Source organism: Verticillium alfalfae, genomic scaffold (assembly GCF_000150825.1).
Source record: "Verticillium alfalfae VaMs.102 supercont1.4 genomic scaffold, whole genome shotgun sequence".
In the NCBI taxonomy this organism is placed as follows: Eukaryota; Fungi; Ascomycota; class Sordariomycetes; order Glomerellales; family Plectosphaerellaceae; genus Verticillium; species Verticillium alfalfae.
In genome coordinates this window covers 1,258,032-1,283,019 of record NW_003315035.1, presented here as the reverse complement: position 1 = coordinate 1,283,019, position 24,988 = coordinate 1,258,032, and the positions used below count along the sequence as shown (strand labels likewise).

Sequence of the window (24,988 nt, the reverse complement as noted above, 5' to 3'; positions counted from 1 at the left end):
ACATCAAGCTCGCACAGCCCCGTGGAAAGCTTGGAACTCTTCCGCACTCCGTAAATGGCCCTTGTCGTGGGGGAAAGGATGGAGGGGAAGCTTGAGGTGCTAGCCCGAACCAATCTTGGACATTGAAATTGAAACGGCGAAACGCAAGGTGCATATGCACGAGAAGAAAAAGGCAGTGAGTGATCAGCCCCCTGTCAAGTGTGCCCCCAGACTTTTTGTTGTTTACCTGCGGCTCGGTAAGATAGTGTCTCGTGGATGGATCCGCCCATTCTCCCTTCCCACTGAGAACTTCCCACTGAGAAGCTGCCACTGATATTGATGGCCGGGTCTTGACCTCGTCATTGAGGTTGAAGGGGCGTCTTGGGTATAGGCTGGTGTTATTGATCCTGGCAGTCTGTTCAACGAGCCACAATGGCTACCGAGTAGGCTGAGGCGCCCCGGAGGACACGGTCAGTCGTCCGAGGGTCTGCCTCAGACTGTGTGTGGTCTTTGCCTCCTCCAATGACCAACGCGGAAGTCCGTTATCGACGCTCTTCCGATCTCCCCGAATCGCCTTAGGCTTGCATCGCTAGCCGCGTTGACCGTTCTGCACCCAACCTCGTGAGGCAGCGGATACGAACAATCCACCACCCCATTCGAGGGCTCGTGTGCTGCGAAACGTCGAGCAGGAGGGGTTTGACGGCAATCTTTCTTTCGTGGCGAGATCGTCGAGGGGGCCACACAGGCAAACGATTGGAACGGGGCAGGCTCGTACAGATCGCGAGGCATGGGAAGTCCGGGCTGGCCTGGCTTGGCCTGGCTTGGCCTGGCCTGGCCAGCGTCGTGATGCCTGGCTCCGCCTGGCTTTTTCTTTGGGCGGGTGAGTCTTCCTCTCGCCTCCACCGTCAGATGTCAGAGGGTCATGCATGCTCGTGTTCATGCGGTAAAAAAGAATGCGACGCAAAATCTGGCCCGTGTCTTGAAGCCAAGACAGCGACTCGCCCCTCCCTCGCGCCATCACAGCAAACGGTCCGCCCACCGCCAGTCGAGCACCGGAGACATGCTGCGAGTCCCAATGGCACGACCGACGGAGCAACAGCAAGAGACAGGGACGGCGGATGAGTAGTGGAGAGGAGAAAGGCGTCAGGTCAGACACGCAGTCGCTCGGCCCACCAGATCTCAATCTTAGCACAGGCCTAGCTTATTTGCCCAGCAGCCAGATCCCCAGACATCCCCTGTCGCCTCGGGCCCTTGGTGGCCCCCTACCGAAGTTTGTGTGTCGAAGTGATTGGGGCCCGGCATGACAATAGCGGGCGACCCCTGTCGAAAAAAACGCCGAGTGGCTGGCTACGACACTGCTGCACTCAATGTCACCCGCTATTTGACGATATCGCCAGTCCGAGGTGACGAGGGGGACCCTGGCCCGTCCGCTCGACCACCATGGGGCAGTAGAAAAGCTCATCTCTCCCCCTTCCCGCGGCCTCTCGCCCTGGTCCAGCTCTTTCCTGACTTCACTCGCATCGTGCCAGCCAGCTCCTCACTTGTTGCGTTACGTTATCCTTCGTGCTCTCAACGGGTTCCATACCTGTTTGTCTCTCGCTACCGTCGTTTTTCAGTCTATCGCTTTATAATTCCCCCCTTGGAGCCGTCAACATCCATTGAGCCAGCCGACCCTTCTCGTTCACCTCCGATCATCTCGCCACTTTGAACCAGCTCTCAAACAGCACTCTTGCTTTCGTTGTAAGTTTTGTGTATTCATCTTGGCAAGAGACACACGCATGGCGTGTTGTGTGTCTTGCTCTGGTGGTAGTCCAGCTCTTTGGCCCTCGAGGAATGTCTTGATTCACGTTGGCTGACCGGGAAACCCAATTAGCAATAAAACAACACTTCGTGACGATCTACTCAGCGGAAGCTTACCATCGCCACTCGCTCAAACACAATTGTCACCATGCCGTCCTTCAAGAGCACCTTCCTGGCCGTGGCCGCTGCTTTCGTCGCTACCGCGACTGCTCAGGACTACTGGGTCGAGCCTGACTCCATCCAGAAGCCCATCCGACGTATGCAAACCCGAATACAATCTATATGTACAGAGTGTCTTGACTAATGGATCGTGCAGTTTCGTGGTGCCGTGACCAGAGGAGCTCGTGCCCTATGATCTGCTCCCAGACGTCCGAGGGTGACCCTCTCGTCAACGACTGCAATGCTGTCAGTGTACTTGGAAGCCCACCCAGACATCCCTCTTACTAACGACGTTCATAGGACGCCCTGCAATACGGCTGCATCTGCAGTGACGGACAAAAGCCCAACATGACCGAGTACTCCCTAACGCTGCCCTACCACGTCTGCACGGCTTGGGCCAGCAGTGCGTCGCTGACTGCGGCAACGGCAACAACGCATGCGCCAGCTCGTGCCGTGAAGACCACCCATGCGGTGCCACCGACCCCAGCCGCGTCAACGCTACGGAGTCCTCGGCTTCCCCCACGGCCTCCGCTACTGCGGAGCCAGACATCCTCAGGCAGCACCATCTTTACCGGCCTCGCCGGCAACGACGACAACGACGACAGCGATGATAGCAGCAGCAGCAACTCGAACAACAACAACAACAACGACAGCGCCGCCTCTGCCATCAGCCGGGGTCTTGGCCTGACGGTCGTCATTGGTGGCCTCGTTGGCGGGTTCGCCGTCCTGCTGTAAGCGGCGCTCTGACAGTACATTGGTGAGATGGGGGTCTAGCATGGTATGGTGGTGTGTGTTGAGCATTGCATGGTTCATCTCGATTTGGGTCGGCGTTTACAGGGAGCGCGCAGCACGTGGTGAAGGCATGGCTAGACGTCCCAGGCCTTCCCAACTTAATGTCTACACTTCTTGTCGTTTCTTGGTCTCGTGAGTACGCACACGCAAGATGGTCGTGTCGGAACGGCAACCAGTATATCATATGATACTACGTGAACTCTCGATTGCTATCATGTTTACATCCTCCGGCTCGGCCACTACTGTGTGTTAGACGAACGATATAATCCACCGTGGTGTCTTAAGTCTGGTGAGGGGGCTGCAGCCTTCTTGCTTCTACTGTCCACTCCGTTCAAGGAGGATTTCACCCGATGCAACCAAGCACCTGGATGTTTACAGAGAATATTACGACGAAGTTCACGTTGTCCACGAAATAAAGTGCAAGATTGAGACACGTCCCGAATGCCACCAAACCCGGTCGACCAGGTTAGAAGAGGCCTCTATCTGCTGTTACACATTCATTCTCCCCTCTGGCATGGCTGAACAGCGGTAGGCCCGAGCTCTTAGTTACTTGACAGAGAGAGTGGCTATTTCCGTTCTCCCATGTTGTACTGATGGTCTAAACCGTGAGAATGCTAACGAACTCATCTCATGCTCGGCCAGCAAGGTGTTAAGGTGTCAAGGTGAGTGGACGTTTAATTGTGCCTCCCGTATCTCCATTTGAAGACGCCACCGGTCGAACAGTCGCTTGAAGAACTATAATTGACACACTGATTCATTCGTTTTTGTGAGTTGATATATTTCAACCCTCTTGCGTCTCTTCAGCTAATAGACTCTTCTTTCCTCCGACCCACTCGCCGACTTCGCTAATAATTCCTCGCCCATCATCACACACTAGCGCAACCTCGAAGTGCGTCGACAAGCTGCGCCACGAGCCCTGGTCATACCTATTGTCAAGTCTTCCATATCAGCCCCAGCAGCCAGACTCTTACGACACTTCGCTCATCACGCCTAGGAAGCGGTTTTCTTGCGTCATTAGCCAGCTCTACTAGACAAGCCTACATATTCCATACCGCGTGGTGGAACGCTGGGGTAATCATGTTCTCGGCGGCAGGGTCTTGGGCTAAGCTACTACCTGAGATACGGAACCAGATGCTCAAAGACATCATCTGCAGCGGTATCAAGCTGGCTCATGCGGCCAGCGTCTCGAGAGAATAGCATTCGGTTATAGAGCCGCACAATTTTGCCAGGATCAATCTGACGCCAACACGAATTTCCAATTCTGGATCCATTCTTAGTCGAAAAGGGAGCCTCATCCGCTACATATGGTTTCGCTTAGAGCTTCAGCGATATGACTGTACCATATGTATGGCTGAAGATGATACCACCTGGGGAATGAACGATGTCGACAGCGCGTTCGTCACCCGGTCTTTCCAGGATCTCTTTTCAACTCTTAGTCCGTGGAAAGTTGACGGCGACTTGGTCCTTGACATCAGCATTTATTCGCGAAGCGACTCTGATCACTGGTTCAAGTACCTCGAGTTCGGACCCGACATGCCTCCCGGCCGGTCTTCACCTTCGTTTCGACAAAGTGAGGTGTCGACGCAGTCCTTAACCGACCTATATGACGACCCGGCCCATGGCTGGCGTGCCGGTCGCCGAGAAACAGCCCTGGCATCTCGGGTAATACACAGAGTTTTCGACGAGATCGAGTGTCCGCTGCCATGTGAAGACGAGGAGCTGGAGAAGAAATGCTGGCAACGACTGCCCCTACTTCCTGCCATCACCGGCGTATATCTTCGGCAGCAGACGCGGCGTCGATGGAAGCCAACTGATCTCGCACAAATGTTCGCGCGGTTTCCCAACCTGGAGGAACTGTGGTACGAGCCTTGGAAAGACGAGCCCCTCATGCAGCATTTTACAGATAAATGTGAGTATGCAGCCATCAGTCTCACACTACCTAGTGATTTCCCCGTTAATGATTCTAACCCTCCCGTCGATCACGAGATGCTGTTCGATTCGCTCCACAAAGGTCTGCGGACGATGATTTTGTTTGAAAATTTCAATCAGGACTACGACACTCCCAAATCCTGGGACTTGGAAGCCGTCAGAACCCGGAAAGAAAACACGGCTTTGGCACGAAAGCTTGCAAGGACCAGTACAGATCTTGAGGTGCTGTCTGCTTCATACATAGTCGATGCTCGGCATTTCTTCGATGCTCGGCGAGAATCTTGTATACGGCCGAACCTGACATCGTTGGCGCTGACTTCGAGCCTGTTGGGCCCCGATGCAAGTAGTGCCGACATTGACGGTATGCTTTTGAATGCTGCTGCTGCCGCCTTGAGAATGCCCAAGATCCAAACCATAGAGATCTGGAACGGCAAAGAAGGCTTGGTGATGCTCTTCCGCTACCGAACAGCTCGAGATGGGCAATCGGTTGCTGTCACGCTGAGAGGAACTTCTGAAGTGATCCTTGGGCCTACCGTTGCTCAAGCTTGGGAGGCAGTTGCGTTGCAGCATCGCCACGGCAGGGTGAAGATTGAAAGCGACTCGATAGATGGAAGAATCATCAAATCCCATGGTGATGCTCTCTGCCATCTCAAGCTCTCAATGCAGGTCATCAGATCAGTCTCGCTTCGACAGATCGTCAAAGAAGACCAGCTTAGGACAGGGCCTTCCGACACGAACATCTGGTGATGGGCATGGCGGCAGAAGCCAATGAAGGTAGGCGATAGTAGCGTAATGCACTATGTCAGGTTCACTATGGTTCTTGCTTCTTTCTGCTCCTGTGATGGTATCGAAAGCCCTCGCCGACATTGGCGCTGGGCAGGAGACTGTAGAAGCCAGAGCATCCGATCCTGCCTGTGATGTTGTGGGTTGAGAGTCACATGCCGGTTCTCCCGATTCGAATGCACCAACATGACATCTGCGGCAGAGACTTTGACTCTACATTCATATGGCGTCTCTTGACCCCACGTTGTCATGTCACAGTGGAAGCGTGACCTTGATGGTGCCCTATGGCAGATTTTGTGCATGCGTGATTGGGTTATGCACCCCCAGCAGTCACAAGCGAATGGCCATTGCCCAGGTTCGGCTCAGGCCACCTAAAAGGCTGCGGGGCCCAAGAAAGGCTACAGCACGCAAGGTACCCACAGTCGAAATCAAGCCCATTTTTCTGGCGGGCTCTACAGTACCTCGTCCTGCTCACGTCCAGGGTTCAGTCGGCGTCCGCTCGCTTGGTGCTTTTGGGTACCTTAGCAGGCAGGTAGGCAATTTGTACCATGCATTATTACTTCATCCACCAGACCTCCCAATCGCTTGACCACCTTTTGCTCAACCCCCTATTACCTCGATTCTCCCTGCAATGCCTTGCTGTTAGGATTCCCTGCTTCTCGTACTGGCAGCACGCGTCGTCTTTCTGGGACCATATCCCTTCTCTTCCTTCTTCCTTTCATTGTTCCCTCCAATCCATCTTCACCCCAAAGAGCTTTGAAGATGGGGTCTCTCATTAGTGACAAGAGTAAGCACACACCCACCCACTCCGCGAAAGTACCTCGCGCTGTACCAGGTTTAGGTGCAGCGCAAAGTACAGTTCAAGCGCCGAAAAAATGTCGAGACGGCCCCACGACTCGACACGGGACTTGTTCAACGAAACGATCACCACCACCAGTGCTGCACCCTTGAGAGGTACGCTAACGCCCATGTCCTTGCAGAGCAGGCCATCGCCGAGTGCATCTCCGACGATGCCCTCATCCACCTCAAGTCGTACAAGTACTCCGCAGTCGACAAGTCGCCGATATCCAAATATGTCCTCCGCCCCTACGTATGTTGCCCCGCGCTGAGCTCCAAGACAGCCTCGCCCAAGGCTACGCAGTGGCTTGCCTGCCATCCCCGTCCAACTACAATTCTCGAACCAGAGCTAATTCTCGAGTCTTTTTACAGTGGGAAGCTTCCGTCAAGTTGCTGCCGCTATGGCTGGCTCCGAACATGGTGACATTGATCGGCTTCGCCTTCATCTTGGCCAACATCCTCCTACTCGTCATTGTTATGCCCGATCTCGAGGGACCCGTACGTTGCGACCTTGCCGTGTTGGACACATGGGATATCAGCTGACAGGGACGATGCACAGGGACCGTCATGGCTATATTTTAGTTTCGCACTCGGCCTGTTCATGTACCAGACCATGGACAATCTCGACGGAAAGCAAGCTCGACGAACTGGCACCTCGAGCGGTCTCGGCGAGCTCTTCGACCACGGCATTGACTCGCTTAACTGCACTCTCGCCAGTCTTCTCGAGACTGCTGCCATGGGCCTGGGCACCTCCAAATCCGGCGTCTTTACTGCGCTCTGCCCGTGCCTGCCCATGTTCTTTTCGACCTGGGAGACCTACCACACCCACACGCTCTACCTCGGCACCATCAACGGCCCCACGGAGGGCATCCTGATCGCCTGCGCCATCATGGCCACCTCCGGCATCTGCGGTCCTGGCATCTGGACCCAGCCCATCATCGACATACTTGGCGAGAAGCACTTCTTCGGCCTCATGCCGCTGATCCACCACTACTCGATTCGGGACATCTGGATTGGCATGATCATCACCTCGCTGCTCGCCACCCATATCCCTTTCTGCATCTACAACGTCGTTCGCGCGCGTCAGCAGAAGAACCTCCCGATCGCGCCCGTCTTCCTCGAATGGACTCCCATGCTCGTTTTCACCGCTGCTATCGGCGCTTGGGTGTACTCCCCATACTCGACCCTCATGCGGGAGAACCACCTCGTGCTCTTCTGCTTCACCATGGCCCTTTGTCTTGGACGCATGACCACCAAGATGATTCTCGCCCATCTGACACGCCAGCCCTTCCCGTTCTGGACCGTCATGCTCTGGCCCCTCGTTGGCGGTGCCTTCATCGGGAACTTGCCCCGCTTCGGCGTCGCTGCCGTCACGGCCAAGGCTGAGCTCGTCTACCTCTGGGCCTACTTCTTCTTCGCCCTCGTCGTGTACTCTCGCTGGGCCTACCTCGTTGTCACGAGCATCTGCAACTTCCTCGGCATCAATGCTCTCACGATCCCCAGGGAAAAGCAAATCGCCAACGAGCAGGCCTTTGCCGCGCAGGCTGCCCTCAACGACATGAACGGCAAGCGCCACGACTAGTGCCTTCGCACACAGACACAGAATGATAGAGAGAGCGGACTCGGCAAAGTTCCCGTCCGACACCAAAGGGTTTCAACACCGCCAAAGCCCGAGGAGGACTACGGGCGCTGCAACGGCAGGGCGGCCTGGGTGGCGTCTTGAGACGTGCATCGATAGGCAGGAGACACCATGAAGAAAAAATTCAGGATGAGGAGGAGGAGTTGGTGGGGGACATGTTTTCTCACGGCATCAGCGGTTTTCTGGGCGTTGGCAGGAGCGGGGCTTTGGCTTTGGCTTGGCTTGAACCATCTTCAACATGGGCGCGAGCGCAGCATGGCATTTTTCTTACGTCGTTTTTGTACAGGCGCTTTCTCGGGTCGAGAGCTGGCGCAGGCTGGAAGCTCACCATCTCGAGCTCGCATGCTTTTGATGTTTGTTTGGTTGCCCCACATAACGACTACTATATTATTAATGACATGTTATCTCAGCCGCTGGCTGATGAATTTGACGCATTGCATGGCAGACTGTTCATGTTTGGCTAGGCACAGTTTGTTTTAGTCTTGATGATCCAGCACGCCACCGCCAGGTAGAGTGAGATACGCCGCAGAATTAAGATACCATGGACTATGGAACAATCTGGTGTTCGGTCTTTCGTCGGCAGGTCTTTACACGACAAAATCAGTGGAAGCAGAAACGTCCTGCCATTCATCCAACAGCGCAACAGTGTCCTTGCACTTTTGCCTCACAGTCGCCAGGCAGTCCGTCCCCAGCACCAGCCGCAGCGGGATGGCCCGACCCTCAGCCACACCCGACCTCGTCAGCACGTCGACAATGACCTCTGCGGCCTTGACGGGGTCGCCGGCCTGGTTGTCGTTTGCGCGGTCCAAGTCGGCCATCTTCTCGGCTGCGGGTCCGTCCTGGTAGGCCCCGAGCCGCTCCTCGGCGTGCAGGCGGGCGCCGGCGTTCAGGAATCCCGTGCGGAAGTAGCCCGGCTCGACGACGCACACGTCGACGCCAAAGGGACCCAGCTCCTGCGCCAGGCCCTCCGAGAGGCCCGAGACGGCCCACTTGGTGGCGCAATAGTGGGCGCAGGCGGCGCTGCCGGCCCAGGAGCCGAGGGAGCCAAAGTTGGCGACGACGCCGGCGCCCTGGGCGCGCAGGTAGGGGGCTGCGGCGCGGGTGACCTTGTGCGTGCCGAGGACGTTGGTGGCGTACATGGCGGCGACCTCGTCGGCGGTGCACTCCTCGACGGCGCCATCGAGGACGTAGCCGGCCGAGTTGATGACGTGCGTGAGCTGGCCGTGGAGGCCGTGGGCTTCGGCCAGGGCGGCGCGGATGGTGGATTCGGGCGCCGTCACGTCGAGGGGAATGACGGTCGCGCCGAGGTCCGCCAGACGGGCGAGCTTGGTGGTGTTGCGGGCCGTGGCGATAACCTTGTGGGAACGGGCGAGGGCTACCTTGGCGATCTCGAAGCCGAAGCCAGAGCTGGCGCCGGTGATGAACCAGACGGGGGTGTCCATGGTGATATGAAGTTGGGGAGTGTTAGGTGCGTAGGACAGCTATAGGGGACACTTTTTTTGCTGGATGTCTTGATGGGCCAGTAGGAGATGTGTAAGTCGAGATGTCTTCTGTTTTACCTGTCTCTTTTCATCAGTCGCTCTGTTTCTTCTTATACTTTGTCGACTCCTTCACATCGCACAGCGTCTCGGGACAGAGACTCAGGTTGACGCAGGGAGGCAGGCTGGCAAGCTGGCCTGGATGACAAGCAGTTGGCCGGCGCTATCTGCAAACCCCGGGATCAGTGTCACCAAGACATCACTCATGTTCACCAGAGGCTATCTCCAGACCGAGCCAGATCGTGCCGTGGTCGTAAGCGACATGGTTGTTGGAGGGGAGCCATCGCATAGTATTGGCGACGCTGACACATTGCATAGCGGGGTATCGGCCATTCGGCGATAGAAAAGACTGGCTTGGCTTGCAGGACGCTCTGAATGATGGTGCACAGCATTGCTTGCCAGAAGGGCTGCGAGGGAGCCAAAGACCTATCACCGATGGATCAGGTTGGAGGTCGAGGTTGCATGGTGCCACCGGATTTACGCGGTGGTCACAGCTTCCCTCCGAGCAAGGTGAGCAAGGTGAGCAGTGTGGAGAAGAGGAGGGGTATTGTGGCTCGATCAGACTTGGCATCAACCACTGGCCCGCTGCTCGGACGCCAAACCTCCGCTGAGGGCCAATTGAATGAAACAATGCCATGCCCGATCGCTGCCACCTGGTCCTCCCTTGAACCACAGCTGTCCTCACCCCAGATCTCTCGCGCAGTTGCTGGCCACTGGCGAAACGCAGCATGATCCCGGAATCACCATCTCTTCCGCTATCATGGGCTTCTTCACCGAGAGGCGACTGTCCGTTCGGGTAGGGTGCATTCTTCTGGCCCTTGCCGCCCTGCTGAGCCCCACGCATGCTTATACCGAGCTGCCTGATGATGCCCTGCGCGGCATCCCTTCTGGTGGCGACGGCTTCGACATCAAGTCGGGATCACTCCTGGCGCCCATTCTGATCCCGCGCGTCCCGGGCACGCCTGGGTCCTTCAAAGCACAGGAGCACTTTGTCAGCTTCTTCAAAACCAAACTGCCTGAATGGCGCATCGAGTGGCACAACTCGACGGCGAAGACGCCTGCAACAGGCGACAAGGACATTCCCTTTACCAACCTCATCTTCGTGCGCGATCCGCCCTGGGCCAAAGTTGGCGACGTCGGCCGGTTGACGCTCGTGGCCCACTACGACAGTCTGTACAAGCCCGACGGGTTTATCGGCGCCATCGACAGCGCGGCGCCGTGCGCCATGCTGATGCAGACAGCCCTCGGCATCGAGGAGGCCCTCGCGAAGAAGTGGAAGGCCATGCAGGATTCTGGAGATGCCGGCATGGGATTGGAGGAGGAGGTCGGCGTGCAGATCCTGCTCCTCGACGGAGAAGAGGCCTGGGTGCGATGGACCGCTGAAGACTCCCTGTATGGTTCGAGGTAAGGCATCCTTTCTTGCATCACAGGTTCCGATGGACCTCGCCGGCATGAGGCTGACCAGATGCAGAGCGCTGGCTGAGTCGTGGGAGACGGAGGTCCACCCCGCCATGTCGACGTACAAGAGCCCGATCAACTCGATCAGCCTCTTTCTGCTGCTTGACCTGCTCGGTGCCAAGAACCCTCGCATACCCTCGTACTTTCCGACAACCCATTGGGCGTACCAGAACATGGCCAAAATCGAGGGCCGCATGAGGAAGCTTGGGATCATCGAGTCTACAAAGTCCCAGCCCTTCCTGCCTGAGTCACACAAAGAACACAGCCAATTTCGACGTGGCTTTGTCGAGGATGACCACGTTCCGTTCATGGCGCGCGGTGTCGAGATCCTGCACATGATCCCCACACCCTTCCCGCCCCAGTGGCACAAGATGGAGGATGACGGCGAGCACCTAGATATCCCCACAGTGCGTGACTGGACGAGGATCGTCACGGCGTTCACTGCCGAGTGGTTGGACATTGCAGAGTATCTTCCGAAGAAGACGGAGAAACAGCTCAAGCGCGAGACGACTGAGACGGCCAAGACGGAATTGTGACAATGACAGACGGGTCGATAGCCCATTTGTCATGCGCACGACGGGCGCTGTACATATGGCATAACTATTCATACAATGCACAAAGACACTATAAGATCTGCTTCTCCTGCTTCTATACCGTATCTGACACGGCTGTGCGGACATAGCAAGCTGCGATACATGAGGGTCTTTCTCTTGGTTTTCCTTAAGATCACTTCTGCACGACTTGTCTGAAACTGTGCGAGAGCCGTGTTCGAGTGAGAATACACTGTGATGACGACCCATCCATTGCCGGCCCGTGCACCAGCTGCAGGGGGCCAGTTGAATAACGAAAGCTGTCCAGTGTCAACGTAGCCTCCCCCTCGTGAAGTGAAGCAGCTCTCCAGCGAGCGTCAACCACAATCAAATCAGCAACCATGCGCTTCCTTCACTCGCTCACCCCCGCACTTGCGCTCCTATGCGCCGGTGCCGCCCAGGCAGCTTCTTCCTGGGGATTCGACGACGCGACAGTTTCCATTCTTCGCAAGCCGGAGGCTGTTAAGGAGACGTAAGTGCCTGTTCCGAAGAGGAGAGAGCTCGGAGCTCGAGGGGGACGAAGGAGACGGCGGTGCCATTGAGCCGCGCTAACCTGCTGGCCGTACAGACTGAGCTCCAAGGGTCTCCTGAAGACGCCCATCACTCTCGGTGCGAAAGAATCCATCAAGATCGCCTTGACGACCAAGGACAACGGCAAGGCCAAGCGCCCGCACCAGGCCTTCCTGATCCTCCGTGACACCGCCACCGGACTTGAGGCCCCTTTCCCTCTGAATGTCAGGGAGAATGGCAAGGGTACCGTCGAGATTGTGCGTTGAGAAAAGCTGCTCACCTCGCCCAGCCGCGCGTTTACTGACAGGAGCTGCAGGCCCAGAAGGACCTCCCCATCCAGCACAGCATCACCCCCGAGCACCTGGGTGCGTACATCGTCATCGGCTCTTTCGGTTCCTCCGCCGCCATCGAGTCGCCGCTCTTCAACCTCAAGATTGACCGCAACCCCGACGACCTGCGTCCTCTCTCCTACGAGGCACCCCTTCGCTACGGCAAGCTCAGCGAGCAGACCCACCACTACCGCAAGCACGACACGAGCCCCAACATTCTCCTGAGTCTGATCGGCCTTGGCCTCGTTGTGGCCACCTACCCCGCGCTCCTCGCCGCTGTGAGTTCAACCATACCAGGACAAGCGCCGCTAGGGGGTTTAGAATGCCGTGCTGACCATCCTGACAGTGGGGCTACTTTGGTGCCAACCTCAACCATGCCCAGCAGGCCCTGAGCAAGGCTCCCGTCGCCCACGCAACCTTCTTTGGCTCCATCATCGCCATGGAGGGCGTCTTTGTGGCCTACCACGTTGGCTGGAAGCTGCTCCACATCCTGCCCATTGTCGGCGTCGTGGGCACCGTCACCTTCCTATCGGGCGTCAAGGCTCTGAGCGAGGTGCAGGGCCGACGTCTTGCCGGCCTCAGGCAATGAGCTCGCCCCGTCGCAAACGTGGCGAAATGATTCACAGCTACTGCATGCGATTTCGTCGCACGACAGCGGCCCTCGGTCTTGTCGCGAGAGGCCATTGCTCGTGAGAGGCCATTACGGAGGGCATCAAGTGTCTTTCAGGGCCGTGATGGGCGTCTGATCACTGGAGGCGGGGGGAATGAAAAGTCACTTTGATTTTTGTACAATACGGTTCTCATGAACTAGACGGGATGGCTAGAGAGACGATCCAGGACCAATGGAATTTTTAAAAACAAAAGAAACGAACATGACCTTGAACGCTCGGTATCTGACGAAGATGCGAACTCGTGAAACAAAGGAGAACCAACACAACGTCTCCCCAATCCTGTTCCCCCCACTGCAGTCACATCACAGACGAACCTCGTTCTTCTCATCCAACGCCCCGTGGGGATCTTCTCGCTCATAAGGCGGCGGCACATCCCCGTCCGTCAACCCGCGCTCCTGGCCCTCGGCGCCCTGCCGCCTCGGCGCGCTCACGCGGCGCACGCCGTACGACTGCCCCGCCATGGTGGGATACCCGCCGACCGACACGGTGGGCTGCACGACGACGCCGACCGGGTAGCAGCAGTGGGATCTCCGGGCGTCGCGCCTGTCGGCGCGGCGCGCGCACCGCCTGTCCTTGCGCTCCTGCTTGCGCTCGTAGCGGGTCGCGAGCGAGGGGACGACGGCGCAGATGGAGCAGTCGCGTGAGCACGGGGTGCTGTGGGCGCTGCCTTGCTGGTGGTGTGCGGTCGCCTGGTTCTCCCGGCGTGGCCGCTCCGGCGTGGCCGTGGCGGAGGAGCAAGACTTGTTCTTGGAGCTGTGGACGAGGGTTGACACGAGACTGGCGACGAGACCGACGACCATTTTGGAGAACGTGGGTGGTTGAAAGAACTGGAAAGTGGTTGTCTTGATTGATACGATCAAATGTGAGGTTCGCAGGTTGCAGATGGCACTGGTGGAAGTGGAGGACAGGAGTGTTGATCAATGTGAATGCGATGCTGATGATGCGAAAGTGGTCTACATGGTGAGCGATCTTCTACTCTACTTATAACAATAGCCCCCTCGTGTCTACGTTGGTATCTCTCGTCTATGATGCTGCGCCTTCATGACAGCCATGCCGTGTGCGCTATCTTGCGACCCCTCGCCTCCTACTCCTAGGCACATGTCCCAAAAGGGAAGACGATTCGAGTCTCAAAAAGGAACATGATTCGAAGCTGCGCACACGCTTCTCTCGGCCCAACGCTTGCCGGCGCTTGAGAGACGAAAGGTGTGGACGCCCTCCTTAAGCCACGCCGATCGCCTTGGGGGGAGAGCGTTGCGTGGGCGCCCGGCTTCTCGGTGCCGAGAGAGGTGAGAGCCCCAGTGCGCACGCTAGGCTGGCTGGTCATCGCTTTCGCACGCCTGGCCAATGGGTGCATTGGTTGACGGTGGTAGTGCTGACCATCAGCTTGTATGGCGTTGCGATGCCCTCTTATTTTTCTTGGGTGCCTAGTCTATCGGATGTGCCCTGATTGTTGATGCCCTTTTCTGGAGAAAGCCGTTCAGCTCTCTGGGTGCAGGTCGTGGTCGCAGGCCACCAGCTCCCACCAAGCTCGCATCAACGCCATGCCGCCATTCTGCGTCTCGGCTGTGCGGCCTCTGCCCCTGTCGTTCGGGTCGCGCGTAGTTGACGTCTTGTGTCGTTTGCCGAGTTCCTGTCGCGTGTCAAGGGGCGAGCTATCTGTTGACCCCATCACCATCTGATCTGGCTGCGCGGGGGCCGTCATTCTCGAACCCTTGCCTGGCGTCCTGCGAGCCTCTCCGTTCGGTGCCCCAATTTCGTCGGGGTTGCCCTTGGCCCAGAGAGGTTCGTGCGGGATACCGTGGTTGCGGTAGTCTGTCGCGTTGGGCTCGTCGTGAGGAACCCCATCTGTCTCCACCGTCGGTGAGACGTTATTGAAGAGACCGGCTCCCCACCATGCGCCGAATCGTCCCTCGTCGTCCCTTGCCAAGAGAGCTGCTCGGGCGTTGTGAGCCACCCAGCCCGAATAGCTCCGGCATGCCGTCCTATGGGCGGTTGTGATCCTATCGTGGGCCTCATAGTCAATTTTCGTGTCCTGTCCCGGCTCCGGTGGCTGGATGGCTTCGCAGAAGGTCACAAAATGATGAAAGAAGATGCCCTTGAACGTCTGTCCGTCCTGCGAACAGGTGCCGCTGGCATCGCATCCATCTTCGAGCACGCCACCTCTGCCGAGACCTCTCCAGGGAGGCAGGCGTCCGTAGGGAAGCTTGCGAAGGTCATCGACGGGTTTGTCATGGCGAAGATCCCAGCCCGACGCCTTGACGACGGACTGGATGAGCCTGTGACCGTCCTCGAGGTACGAGGGGCTGCCGGTGGCGGTCCAGAGCCCTCGCTGACCGGTGAGCAGGATGCCCTGGTTGTACGTGAACACCATCTCGCTGCGCGCGTCACACTTCTTGTCGCCCTGCGGCCTCGAGATGTGGAAGCCGTCGACGAAGAGGCCGTCCTCGTTCCGCATATTGACGTTGACCAGCCACTTGTAGCCCTCGATGGCGGCGGCCAGATACTTGGGCTCGCGCGTGGCGCCGAGCTGGAACCGCCCGTTGATCCACGGCGCCGTGTTGTTGTCGCCCGGAAACCAGAGATACATGGACACGGACGCGGCGATCCAGAGCTCGTTCGTCACGGCATTCTTGTACGGCGCCAGTCGAGGGTCCCATATCATGCCCCCGCCACAGAGGCTGTTGTCCCACCCGCGCGCGGCCGAGTCCCAGAAGATCCTCGCCCGGTGCGCAAAAGCCGGGACCCAGAAGTGGCCGTACCACGGGCTCTTCCGCAGAGCGTCCCCCAGGTCTTCGTTGACGATGCTGCTGGGGTCTCTGGGAGGGTAGTGCAGGGTGGAGTGTACGTGGACAAACTTGATGGCGTCGACCCAGCCGAGGACAACCCAGAGAATGTCGTCGTAGGCCTGATGATACGTCAGCGGTACTTTCTTGAGACTTGCAGGCGCCCACAAATGAAAATGAAAAGAAGGCGGAAAAAAAAATACCTGATGGCGGATGGCGACATCATCCTGGCCGAAATAGGACGCCACGAGTTGCGTGAAATACGAGTCGATGAGGTTCCTCTCCGACCCCTTGTCGTCCTTGCGAAGAAAGTCAATGGCCGAGAAGGCCCGTGACAGGGTCGTCAGCATGCCTGACAGCATGGTCTCCATGACGGCCACGGTCCAGTCGATGGCTTCCGGCCAGGTCCCCTGGGCCGGCATGAAGAATTCGCTCTGCATGACGGTGAGGGCCTCAAAGGCATGTTCCAGGGCCTCGGTATCGATCTCAGAGCCATTGGCGGACTGCAGAAGTGGCAGCGGGTAGTCGATGAACGACACCGTCCGGCTTGGGTCGCAATCCCGGGGCGCATTCGTGGCATTGATGAATACTGGGCAGTATATCTCGTGCTTGGGGATTGTCGCTTTGGCCAAGACGTTCGCTGCGACACTGGATAGCGCGAGCACAGCGAGGTGCAAGCGCGCCATGGCGAGGAGACCGCACACCAGCTATGACAGCCCCGTGAAGGATGTCAGTGTCCGAGGTGCAGTCTGAGGTGGAAAGTGTGGCGAGAATACTGGTTCGAGAGCATCAAACAGGTTTTAGCATGATTGGTAAATTCGTTATCGGCAAGCCTTAAGATCGTCATGAGTTTGATTGCGCAGAGCAGGAAATGCATGGGTCCCGTCTGTTCCCTCACTTCAAGGAAAGAAAGCATGTCAATGTCATGGACGAGTGAAGAAGGTCTCCATGTTGGCAAGTAGAGGCTTGGGCGATCACGACCAGCACTTGGGCTTCACCAAAGCGAAGTCCTTCCAGGTTCCATGGTGGTCAAGTTCGGCGCGACGTTGCGCGGGCTGTGGCTTCCCAACTGCCCTTCTCCTGCCCGCACACTTCTCCATGTAGGAACGTGGCTCAGCAGTGTGCTTCGGAGCGGGCAGCGGGCAGCGGGCAGCGGGCAGCGGGCGGCAGGCTACAAGTAGGTAGATGTCTCAGGCGGGGCGATTGGCGGGATGGCTAGCGGTGGCTGGTGTGTGTGTGTGTATGTGTGACAGCACTGGTGGGGACGCACCCCCATGTGTTTACTCCCGAAAGTAAACAAACCAACATGCCCTGCCCTTGCTGGTTCGCTCGCTCATCTCGGAACGCTCATTCCTCGACATCGCGTCCTGTTCTCGCGAAGCTCTCGACCTCCAGAGCAGTTGCACGCGTTTTCTTTTCTTCCTTGCTGCTTTTCCGCGTGAACAGCATCTAGCACGACATCAATTGCTCGTCTTGAGAGAAGACCGGTCACATCATCACGGCGACGCGTCCATCACACATATCTGACCTTGTTGCCCGCACACATACACACGCACCATCATCCTCATCGATCACATCTACGACCAAGTCCACGACCGCGTCTGCAAGACGTGGCAAGGCAGCCATGGCCTCCAACGCACTTGACATTCAATACAAGTCCCGCATGCTTAGGGAGCGAGCGGCGAAGAAGCTGCACCCGTGGAACTCTCCCCCATCATCCACGGGTTCCCACGGCACCATTACCATGTCTTCTGTCATGTCCGATCCCGACGGCGAGTCTACGCGCAAGCTTAACGAGGACATCGCTCGCGTTACTGGCCCGAGATTCGACCTCGAGGCCGCACACAGAAAGTGGCCGGAACACTACGGTGCCCCCACCACGAAGCACACTGCGCAGTCGCTTCGCGCCAAGGAGAATGCGCTAGTCACCCGACTACTGACGACTCCACACAAGATGCCTGGCAAGACTCGAAACGCACACGTGCCGAGATGCAACCTCGTGTCGACAACGAATCCGACCTCTCGTCCACCATATCCAAGTCCCCCGCCCGCCTCGCCATCCGGCCAGAGATGGCCCGCTTCGCCCACCAGACGCGCACCCAGAGCCCTCTGTCCCGAGCACACCTGCGCCACTCCTCGGGCAGCCAGCCAGCCCCGTCCGAAGCACCTCTGCAAGATCGCATCGGCCAGATGCGGAGATCTCACACGTCCTCTGCCCTGCCACGCCACAGCGAGCCGGCGCCGGCCGTTGCCGAGACCAACTTTGCGAAGCATACGCCGCAGAACCTCAACGCGATCCGCAAACTGTTTCCCTCCCCCTCCACCACCGATAGCCCGGCGCGCAACAACGGCACCATGCAGTCCTTCGTCATGCCTGACATCTCCCACCTCAACGACGTTGTTTCTGGAAATCTCCGCCTCGGCGGCATGAAGAACGGCGTCCCGGTCTTCGTCAAGCACGGCCGGGTACAGAACCGCGACAACCGCCCGGTGAACGACCATGCCGAAGTCGACGGCCTTGCCATTCCCGAGGACGAGGGCAAGATTTTCGTCTCCATGGATATGATTCGCGAAGAGATTGAGAACCTCCAGCAGCACGACGACATGGTACAGAAGTACGCCGACGACCTGCAAGGCGAAGTGGACTTTCTTTCCAAGGAGGTCAAACGTCTGAAGTCTCGCAAGTCCATCGATAGTGCTTTGGGTTCTCGCAGCGGCTCGGAGCCCGAAACGGCTGCGCACGAGCAGCTGGTCACCGAGAAGCTTGGTAACCATGTCTGGACCCAACATGATGAATTAAATGGCTAACACGCACCAGTTTTGGAATCGCAGGTCAACTCGCTGCAGACCCGACTCGACCAGATGACCCAGAAGATCGGGGTCAACGACGTGGAGAACAACACCCTATCCCTGGAGCGGGACCGGGCTCTGAAGAAACTGCAACAGGCTTGCGAGAACATCGGCGAACTCATGGACAAGCTTGACGCTCGCGAGAAGGAGCTGAACGAGACGCAAAAGAAGCTCGACGAGACGCTCCAGCTGCAAACCACTCAGAACGTTGCCCCGTCCTCGGCGAAACGCAAAAGCACGAAGTCGACGCGCTCCAGCTGGAGAACAAGTCTCTTCGGGCTGACACAGCACCCTTCGCCGCGACCAGCAGGCTCTGCAAGACGAGTGGAATCGCTGCGAGCCGACAACAACTCGTTGCGTCGGGAGCAAGAGTCTCTGGTGGCCGAGAATCGATCGCTCCGAACCAATGCTCGTTCCCTGATGTCTGAGAACGAGGAGTTCCGCGAAAACGCCAACACTGCGCAGCAAGAACTGAACGCGGCGCGTGAGGAGGTGGACGCGCTGCAGCAGGACATGGACGCTGTGGACCAGGAGAAGATCACTCTGAAGGAAGACAATGATAGCCTCGTGCGCCACAACGAGAAGTACTTTGAGGAGAACAAGATGCTTCGTCGCGAGAACAGCGGCTTCGAGCGCAGCATTTCACGACCTGCACGACGAGAACGTGCGGCTCAAGGAGGAAATCGAGTTCCTTAAGCAGCAGCTGGATCATTGTCGACCACTCGGCAAAGATGACAACTTCTCCGCTCGTCTTGGCCACGACGACGAAGAGGAGGACGGCGACGAGGAGAACATGACTTCGGCCTTCTTTGTTCCTGACATTACCATTGATGAGAACTCGATCGTCGACGTGACCACCGAAAGCAACAAGGCGCCGCCTGACATGCCGACACAGAGCCAGAAGCCATTTGAGATTCCAGAGATCGATGGGCCGACGGAGGGAAGCCTTGCTGATCCCGAGAACACATTTGACACACGTGCCATGAAGAGCCGAAAAGACGCAACACAACAAAGGGATATGACGACCCAAGGCCAGAAAGTTGCCTTCTCGCTTCCCGAGAACGCACAGAACAGCAAGACAGCCGCACACGGCGCGAACCGCAGCAGCAAGAGGCGCACGGCGGCCCAACGCAGCGCTGCGAAAGGCGGGCTCGTGGCTGATGCCGATGCATACATGACCCAGGAGAGCACCCAGGATCTGACGCAAAACCTCTCCATCACCTTTGAGCCCAAGGCCAAGCCTCGCAAGGAGACAACTACCAAGTCTGAACACACACGGGAGCACGCTGTTACGATGACCCAGAACATGACGGGCCGGAGTCAGAAGGCGCCGTCGGCCAAGTCTTCTCTGAAGCCCTCTCACAACAAGTCGACGACTGTCGATATCACGAGTCGCGGTCGCAAGGAGGAACGCACATCGGAGGCCCGAGCCAACTGTCCTGCGCTCTCTGCGAACGCGCGTCGTGTGTTAGACGACCTTTGCGAGCACAAGTGTAAGAACTGTGTCGTTTGCAGCAGGATCACAGGACACCGCGGCACAGTCAGCTTGAAAGAAGCGACCGAGGGCAAGAAGCGTATCCACGTTCCCAAGCCGATCCCCGCCACGGAGCAGGTGCAGCAGCTCGAAGGCTACACCGAAGAGCCGACGATGCGGCCTTCGCAGCACCCCGGTCAAGCTTTGGCCATGGTCATCAAGGGTCTCAAGGATGAGGCGGAACACCTCAAGATGGAGTTTTCCAGGCTGCAAGCGCGCTACAATGACCTCAATTCGGCGCTCGGCCGTACCGCGCGCAAGGACCTGGCGTCGCGTATGAGGGAGATGCTTAAGAGGCTCGAGGTCAAGAACGACCAGATCTACGCGCTGTATGACGTTCTCGAGGGGCAGAAGCAGGCGGACCAGGCCATGCCGGAGGAGGAGCTTGAGATGACCATCTTCAGCATAACGGGCTTGAGCCTCCGAGAAGCCAGCCTGAACTTCACTCTGGATAGTGTTGCGATATGAGAGGACGGGTTGCCAAGGCGTTTTTTTTTGACTTGACTTTCTGGGGAATTGGTTCGGAGGTTAGGGATCCTGGACAGGTTGCATGGCGTTAGGTATTCTGTATTTGTTCTCTTACATCCGGGCATTGGATCAGCAGGCTGCCAGGTCTTTGGCCGCACGAAACGTTGCGATGTCGAGCTCTGTGGCTCGATTTTCCCCAGACGTGAAGGGGTTCCTGTACATACTAGGAGTATCGCGCCTGTCGACGATTATTATGAAGCATCAATGGAAATCCATGCCAGCAGACCTTGAACGATTCATGGCGAGATGCATTGCTAGTACCAAGGGTTCTCAGGTCGCCTCTCTCTCTCTCTCTCTCTCTCTCTGTCTGCCCGCCGGAACGGGCCCTCCAAAGTCCGGCGGGTCGCACAGGGCGGGTGGGGCACGGCACCACCAGCTGCTGCCAGGCATGGTCGAATTGAGCTACTGCTTGCGCCCATCAACATCGCGACCTCACCATCTTCCACCTTGAAATCTCACAACATCTGCGCTGCCCCCCATCACACGCACGACCCCGTCACACCTCGATCCGAGCCTGCCGTAGAGAAAACACAGACACGAACGCGCGAATCCACCCGCCCATCTCGCCCCACGAACCACCGTCACAATGGCCGACGTCGAGATGGACATTGACGAGCACCCCAGCAGCAGCAGCAGCAGCAGCAGGAGACGGACAACCAGCAGCACAGCAAGCCCCCGACGACGGCCAGGCGGCCCCCCGCGCAACGAAGTCGCAGATGCAGGACGCACCGTCGGCGCGACGACCGCTCCCGCTCGATTCGAGGCTGGATCGTCCATCCGTGGACAACGTCCACGAGGAGGCCGACGAGGGAGGGCCCTGCACGACATGTTTGGCGAGTACGGCGAGATCAAGAACCTGCACCTGCCCCTCGACCGGCGGAGCGGTTACGTCAAGGTGAGAACGGCCCTCTGCTAACGCCCTTCCGTTCGCTGTACCCTTCAGAAGAGCGACAGAGAGAGGGGGAGAGAGAGAGAGAGAGAGAGAGAGAGAGAGCACTGACACTCTCCCGTCATCACAGGGTTACGCCCTCATCGAGTACGCCACGCTCGCCGAGGCCCGCGCCGCCATTGACGACGCGCACAAGGCCAAGCTGCTTGACCAGAGCATCAGCGTCGACTTTGCCTTTGTGCGACCCCCGCCAGGGAAGAACAGCGACCGCCACGGAGGCGGCGGCGGCAGCGGAGGAGGAGGCGGTGGCAGGGCTCGCGCCCAGAACCGCGGGAGGGGGAGGAGCCGAAGCCGCAGCAGGACACCGGGCGTCGCTGCCGGGGCCGACAAGGCGGCGGAAGTCGATGCCGAGTAATTCTCCAACGTCCGCTCGCGTGAAGCCCAGCCCAGCTTAGACATTGCGAGAAAGAAGGAAAAGCAGACGATGAAGAAGAGGAACAACACACGGAGAGACAGAGAGGATGAGATGAAAAATGGAGGACCGGCACAAGTCTTTCGGACTGCGCCTTCTTGGTCCTGGAGCAGCACGTATCCTCTACGAGACCGGGGTGGGGGATTTGGATACGTGTCTGAGCCGACATGTCCAACATGTCGGCGCGTGATAGCACATTCACAAGGTATGTCCTGATGCGATGATATGACTGACGGCGGGGTTCTTGTGTGGACTAACATGGATTTGCAGATTGCACCATCTTCTGCGACTCCCCAGTGAGACTTGATGTGTGTAAGAACTGGACAGCAAGAGACCTAGGTAAGTCGTCGTTCAATGAGAGAGGCTCACGTGCAGATCACGAACGGCCACTCGGGAAAACCAACGATTTTGATGCCCTAGGTGGAAGGTTGCGTTCATTTCGAAACCGTCGTTGCCATTTTCGAGTCCTATTGTGACATGGCATGCCTAACCGAATCGCTTAACGTTTAGCATCGGTGATCTGGTGGCTCGAATACAACATGTTTCCGACTTTCCCTGTATTGGTCCTTCTCCTTGCTGCCACCCTTCATAATGTACGTAGCTCAACAGCGGGAGCGCGTAGCATCCACATACCAGGCACCGGGATTGGCCTTTCGTATTCTCCCTTCCACAACGCTTCAAGACAGGTAACCATATTGTCTCGATTCTTGTGCCTCAGGTGTATGAGGTATGCAATGGGAGCTACCGCTGTCTAGCTTGCTGAACCAACCGCTCCTCGTATGCTGCCTTGCAGATGCCCAACACCCTCTGATTAATGCAAAACTCCTGTCCCTAATCGTGCGTTGTTGTCAAACCCTCGCCACCAAGTCTTAATATCTTCTCTTTGAACGTCCAGCATCCTCGTCCGGCGTATCATAATACTCCTCATACTCAATCTCGCCGTGCTCCCCTGAGCCTGGCTGCGTCTGGTAGTGCTGTGGAGGTGGAACATGCGTTTGCGGGAAGCCGCCCGCCCGGCTAGATGACGGCTGTGAAAGTCCAGCACGAGTCATCATAGGCTGTTGTTGCTGACTCGTGTGATGATGGTGCTGGCGCTGAACTGGCTGTCCATACTGTTGTTGCTGCTGCTGCTGCTGCTGCTGTTGCTGCTGATGTTGCTGCTGATGTTGCTGAGAAGGGGGCGCCTGGTGGTGGTAATGCTGCTGAGCCGGCGGCTGTGGGCCTCGTGCTACTGGCCCCCACTGCCCGCCATCCCCACGGCCCCCAAGATATTCATGGCTCGCGGGCACAGAGCTCGACTGTTGGGGGCTGACTGGACCACCACCCGTTTGCTGCTTCTTCCTAAAGCTCAGCAATCGTTTGAAGGCCGATGGAGCTGGCTGCTGCACCACTGGAGGCGTTTCGTCTTTGGAATCTTCCCAGAACAAACGTGGCACAAGTAGACGATATGGCACTGTGATACCGGCTGGGTCTCGAGGATTCACCTCTACGTTGAGACAGATGTCAAGGCCACCTTCAAGATCAATGTCATGTGCCCAGCAACCCCCTTTCCCGTCTGCTTCCTACTCAGCCCGTAGCCGTTCGATGGAATGTCTGATCGGGCATGGGCGGCTCAGGTGGTGCGGTCTTCTTGTAACCTTGGTGGGTACAAGCTTGTTGCTGATGTGGCGGCCTTGGGAGGACGGAGGAAGTGCCCTAGCCGTAAAGTAGTCCTCGTCGCCAGGCTGGAATTCATCATGTCCATCATCAAATTGAGGCCGTCCGCCTCCACGAAGGACTAAACCTTTCTGCTGCCTAGGCGGCGAAGGAGGTCGGCGAGGATCATCATACTGGTAAAAGTCGGCATCCCCGTCAGCTTGGCCCCATTTACCATTGATTCCGCCATCATCCGGTCGTGATATACTGGGACGCCGGTTGAAGAACTTGCGGGGACTAAAGTCACCCGGGTCAGTGACATGGTGCGAGTAAGCTGACCAGGTCGCGCAGTGTCTTGCCCTGCGGATGAGCTGCGCCTCGAAAACCTGCGGAACAGTCCACCAGACTTCTCGCCTGTGATGGGCGGCCGGGATTCGCGTTGCTGCGGTGCGTCAGGACGGTATTGAGGGCCACGAGTCTTGGTCAGGCGCCGCATAACACCCCCGTTGCTGTCTTTCCTTGCGAGGGGAGGACTGGGGCTTGCGTCGTAGTTTGAAAGAGGAGGTGTCGGCGGTGGTGTCATCCCTGGCTTCCACTCGCGGATAGAGCACCAGTTGCGGTGTGGAAGCAGATGCTTGTTGTTTCTCGGCTTTCCGTCTACACCGTGCGAGAACATGGGGATCATGGACTCGTCAGTGTTCTCGTCAAAGTGATGCACCTTGTTACGCTTGTTGAGGACATCAGCAAGCATATTCGGTGGTGGCGTGTTAGCGATTGCAGAGGAGATAATGTTCGGCATGTAGCGGAAATCCTTGTGCTTCGGGAGACCGATCTTGGGGTTGGTGTAGAATTGTCCCACGGCGGCGAGGTGAACGTCGCCACTGAGGATTGTGATCCGCACTGATTTGTCTGCAGCCAGATCCTGCAAATCTTCGATGACTACACTCCTCTCTTTTTTGTGGTTGCGGGCTGTCCAATGATCGTTCAAATCGTCCAACACCTCCACCCCGCCGTCGATGCGGTTGAGTGCGTTCCCAAGCAAACCAAGCTTACCCATGGCTTTGACAGGATCCATAATCCTGGAAGTGAGGCTACATAAAGTCAGCACGGGATCGACTCGTGGTAACAGGTCACCAAGCTTACATGTTCTCAAGCCACACCATTCTTGGGTAAGCAATGGGCACTCCAAGTAGCACCAGCAGATGCTCCGTGGTGCCATTCTTGACTTCTGCATAGCAGCGATCCATGATCAGTTTCCAAGGATCCCTCGCTAATGGACATCA

The 24,988-nt window shown here is 57.5% G+C and overlaps 11 protein-coding genes across 11 annotated transcripts in view; 7 read left to right on the top strand and 4 right to left on the bottom strand.

The window, feature by feature from the left end:
- Positions 1-1,531: 1,531 nt before the first annotated feature.
- VDBG_03828 (conserved hypothetical protein) lies at positions 1,532-2,673 on the top strand (the record flags this gene model as incomplete). Its single annotated transcript, XM_003005829.1, has 4 exons — positions 1,532-1,719; positions 1,853-2,036; positions 2,096-2,184; positions 2,239-2,673. 3 exons carry the CDS (start codon positions 1,928-1,930, stop codon positions 2,671-2,673), a joined length of 633 nt encoding a protein of 210 aa, XP_003005875.1.
- A 1,404-nt stretch (positions 2,674-4,077) lies between these two features.
- Positions 4,078-5,406, top strand: VDBG_03827 (conserved hypothetical protein; the record flags this gene model as incomplete). Its single annotated transcript, XM_003005828.1, has 1 exon — positions 4,078-5,406. The coding sequence occupies one exon, from the start codon at positions 4,078-4,080 to the stop codon at positions 5,404-5,406; it is 1,329 nt and encodes a 442-aa protein (XP_003005874.1).
- A 798-nt stretch (positions 5,407-6,204) lies between these two features.
- On the top strand, positions 6,205-7,861 carry VDBG_03826 (cholinephosphotransferase; the record flags this gene model as incomplete). The annotated part of the gene is made up of 4 exons (XM_003005827.1): positions 6,205-6,295; positions 6,423-6,532; positions 6,652-6,777; positions 6,839-7,861. 4 exons carry the CDS (start codon positions 6,205-6,207, stop codon positions 7,859-7,861), a joined length of 1,350 nt encoding a protein of 449 aa, XP_003005873.1.
- Positions 7,862-8,505: 644 nt separating this feature from the next.
- Positions 8,506-9,360, bottom strand: VDBG_03825 (estradiol 17-beta-dehydrogenase; the record flags this gene model as incomplete). The annotated part of the gene is made up of 1 exon (XM_003005826.1): positions 8,506-9,360. One exon carries the CDS (start codon positions 9,358-9,360, stop codon positions 8,506-8,508), a length of 855 nt encoding a protein of 284 aa, XP_003005872.1.
- Positions 9,361-9,834: 474 nt separating this feature from the next.
- On the top strand, positions 9,835-11,553 carry VDBG_03824 (glutaminyl-peptide cyclotransferase; the record flags this gene model as incomplete). The annotated part of the gene is made up of 3 exons (XM_003005825.1): positions 9,835-9,966; positions 10,184-10,860; positions 10,922-11,553. 3 exons carry the CDS (start codon positions 9,835-9,837, stop codon positions 11,448-11,450), a joined length of 1,338 nt encoding a protein of 445 aa, XP_003005871.1.
- Positions 11,554-11,845: 292 nt separating this feature from the next.
- Positions 11,846-12,932, top strand: VDBG_03823 (conserved hypothetical protein; the record flags this gene model as incomplete). Its single annotated transcript, XM_003005824.1, has 4 exons — positions 11,846-11,976; positions 12,073-12,271; positions 12,322-12,621; positions 12,690-12,932. The coding sequence occupies 4 exons, from the start codon at positions 11,846-11,848 to the stop codon at positions 12,930-12,932; spliced, it is 873 nt and encodes a 290-aa protein (XP_003005870.1).
- Positions 12,933-13,316: 384 nt separating this feature from the next.
- VDBG_03822 (predicted protein) lies at positions 13,317-13,814 on the bottom strand (the record flags this gene model as incomplete). Its single annotated transcript, XM_003005823.1, has 1 exon — positions 13,317-13,814. The coding sequence occupies one exon, from the start codon at positions 13,812-13,814 to the stop codon at positions 13,317-13,319; it is 498 nt and encodes a 165-aa protein (XP_003005869.1).
- Positions 13,815-14,491: 677 nt separating this feature from the next.
- VDBG_03821 (conserved hypothetical protein) lies at positions 14,492-16,483 on the bottom strand (the record flags this gene model as incomplete). The annotated part of the gene is made up of 2 exons (XM_003005822.1): positions 14,492-15,919; positions 16,001-16,483. 2 exons carry the CDS (start codon positions 16,481-16,483, stop codon positions 14,492-14,494), a joined length of 1,911 nt encoding a protein of 636 aa, XP_003005868.1.
- A 938-nt stretch (positions 16,484-17,421) lies between these two features.
- VDBG_03820 (conserved hypothetical protein) lies at positions 17,422-20,649 on the top strand (the record flags this gene model as incomplete). The annotated part of the gene is made up of 4 exons (XM_003005821.1): positions 17,422-17,665; positions 17,752-18,564; positions 18,616-19,311; positions 19,379-20,649. The coding sequence occupies 4 exons, from the start codon at positions 17,422-17,424 to the stop codon at positions 20,647-20,649; spliced, it is 3,024 nt and encodes a 1,007-aa protein (XP_003005867.1).
- Positions 20,650-21,295: 646 nt separating this feature from the next.
- Positions 21,296-22,013, top strand: VDBG_03819 (RNA-binding protein 8A; the record flags this gene model as incomplete). The annotated part of the gene is made up of 2 exons (XM_003005820.1): positions 21,296-21,604; positions 21,729-22,013. 2 exons carry the CDS (start codon positions 21,296-21,298, stop codon positions 22,011-22,013), a joined length of 594 nt encoding a protein of 197 aa, XP_003005866.1.
- A 926-nt stretch (positions 22,014-22,939) lies between these two features.
- The window catches only part of VDBG_03818 (conserved hypothetical protein), a gene marked incomplete at both ends in the record, with an annotated part of 5,491 nt that continues 3,442 nt past the window's right edge, over positions 22,940-24,988 (bottom strand). The window contains 2 exons of the mRNA XM_003005819.1: positions 22,940-23,583; positions 24,045-24,796. Coding sequence (XP_003005865.1) covers positions 22,940-23,583; positions 24,045-24,796 — 1,396 coding nt within the window. The remainder of the gene's footprint in view (positions 23,584-24,044; positions 24,797-24,988) is intronic.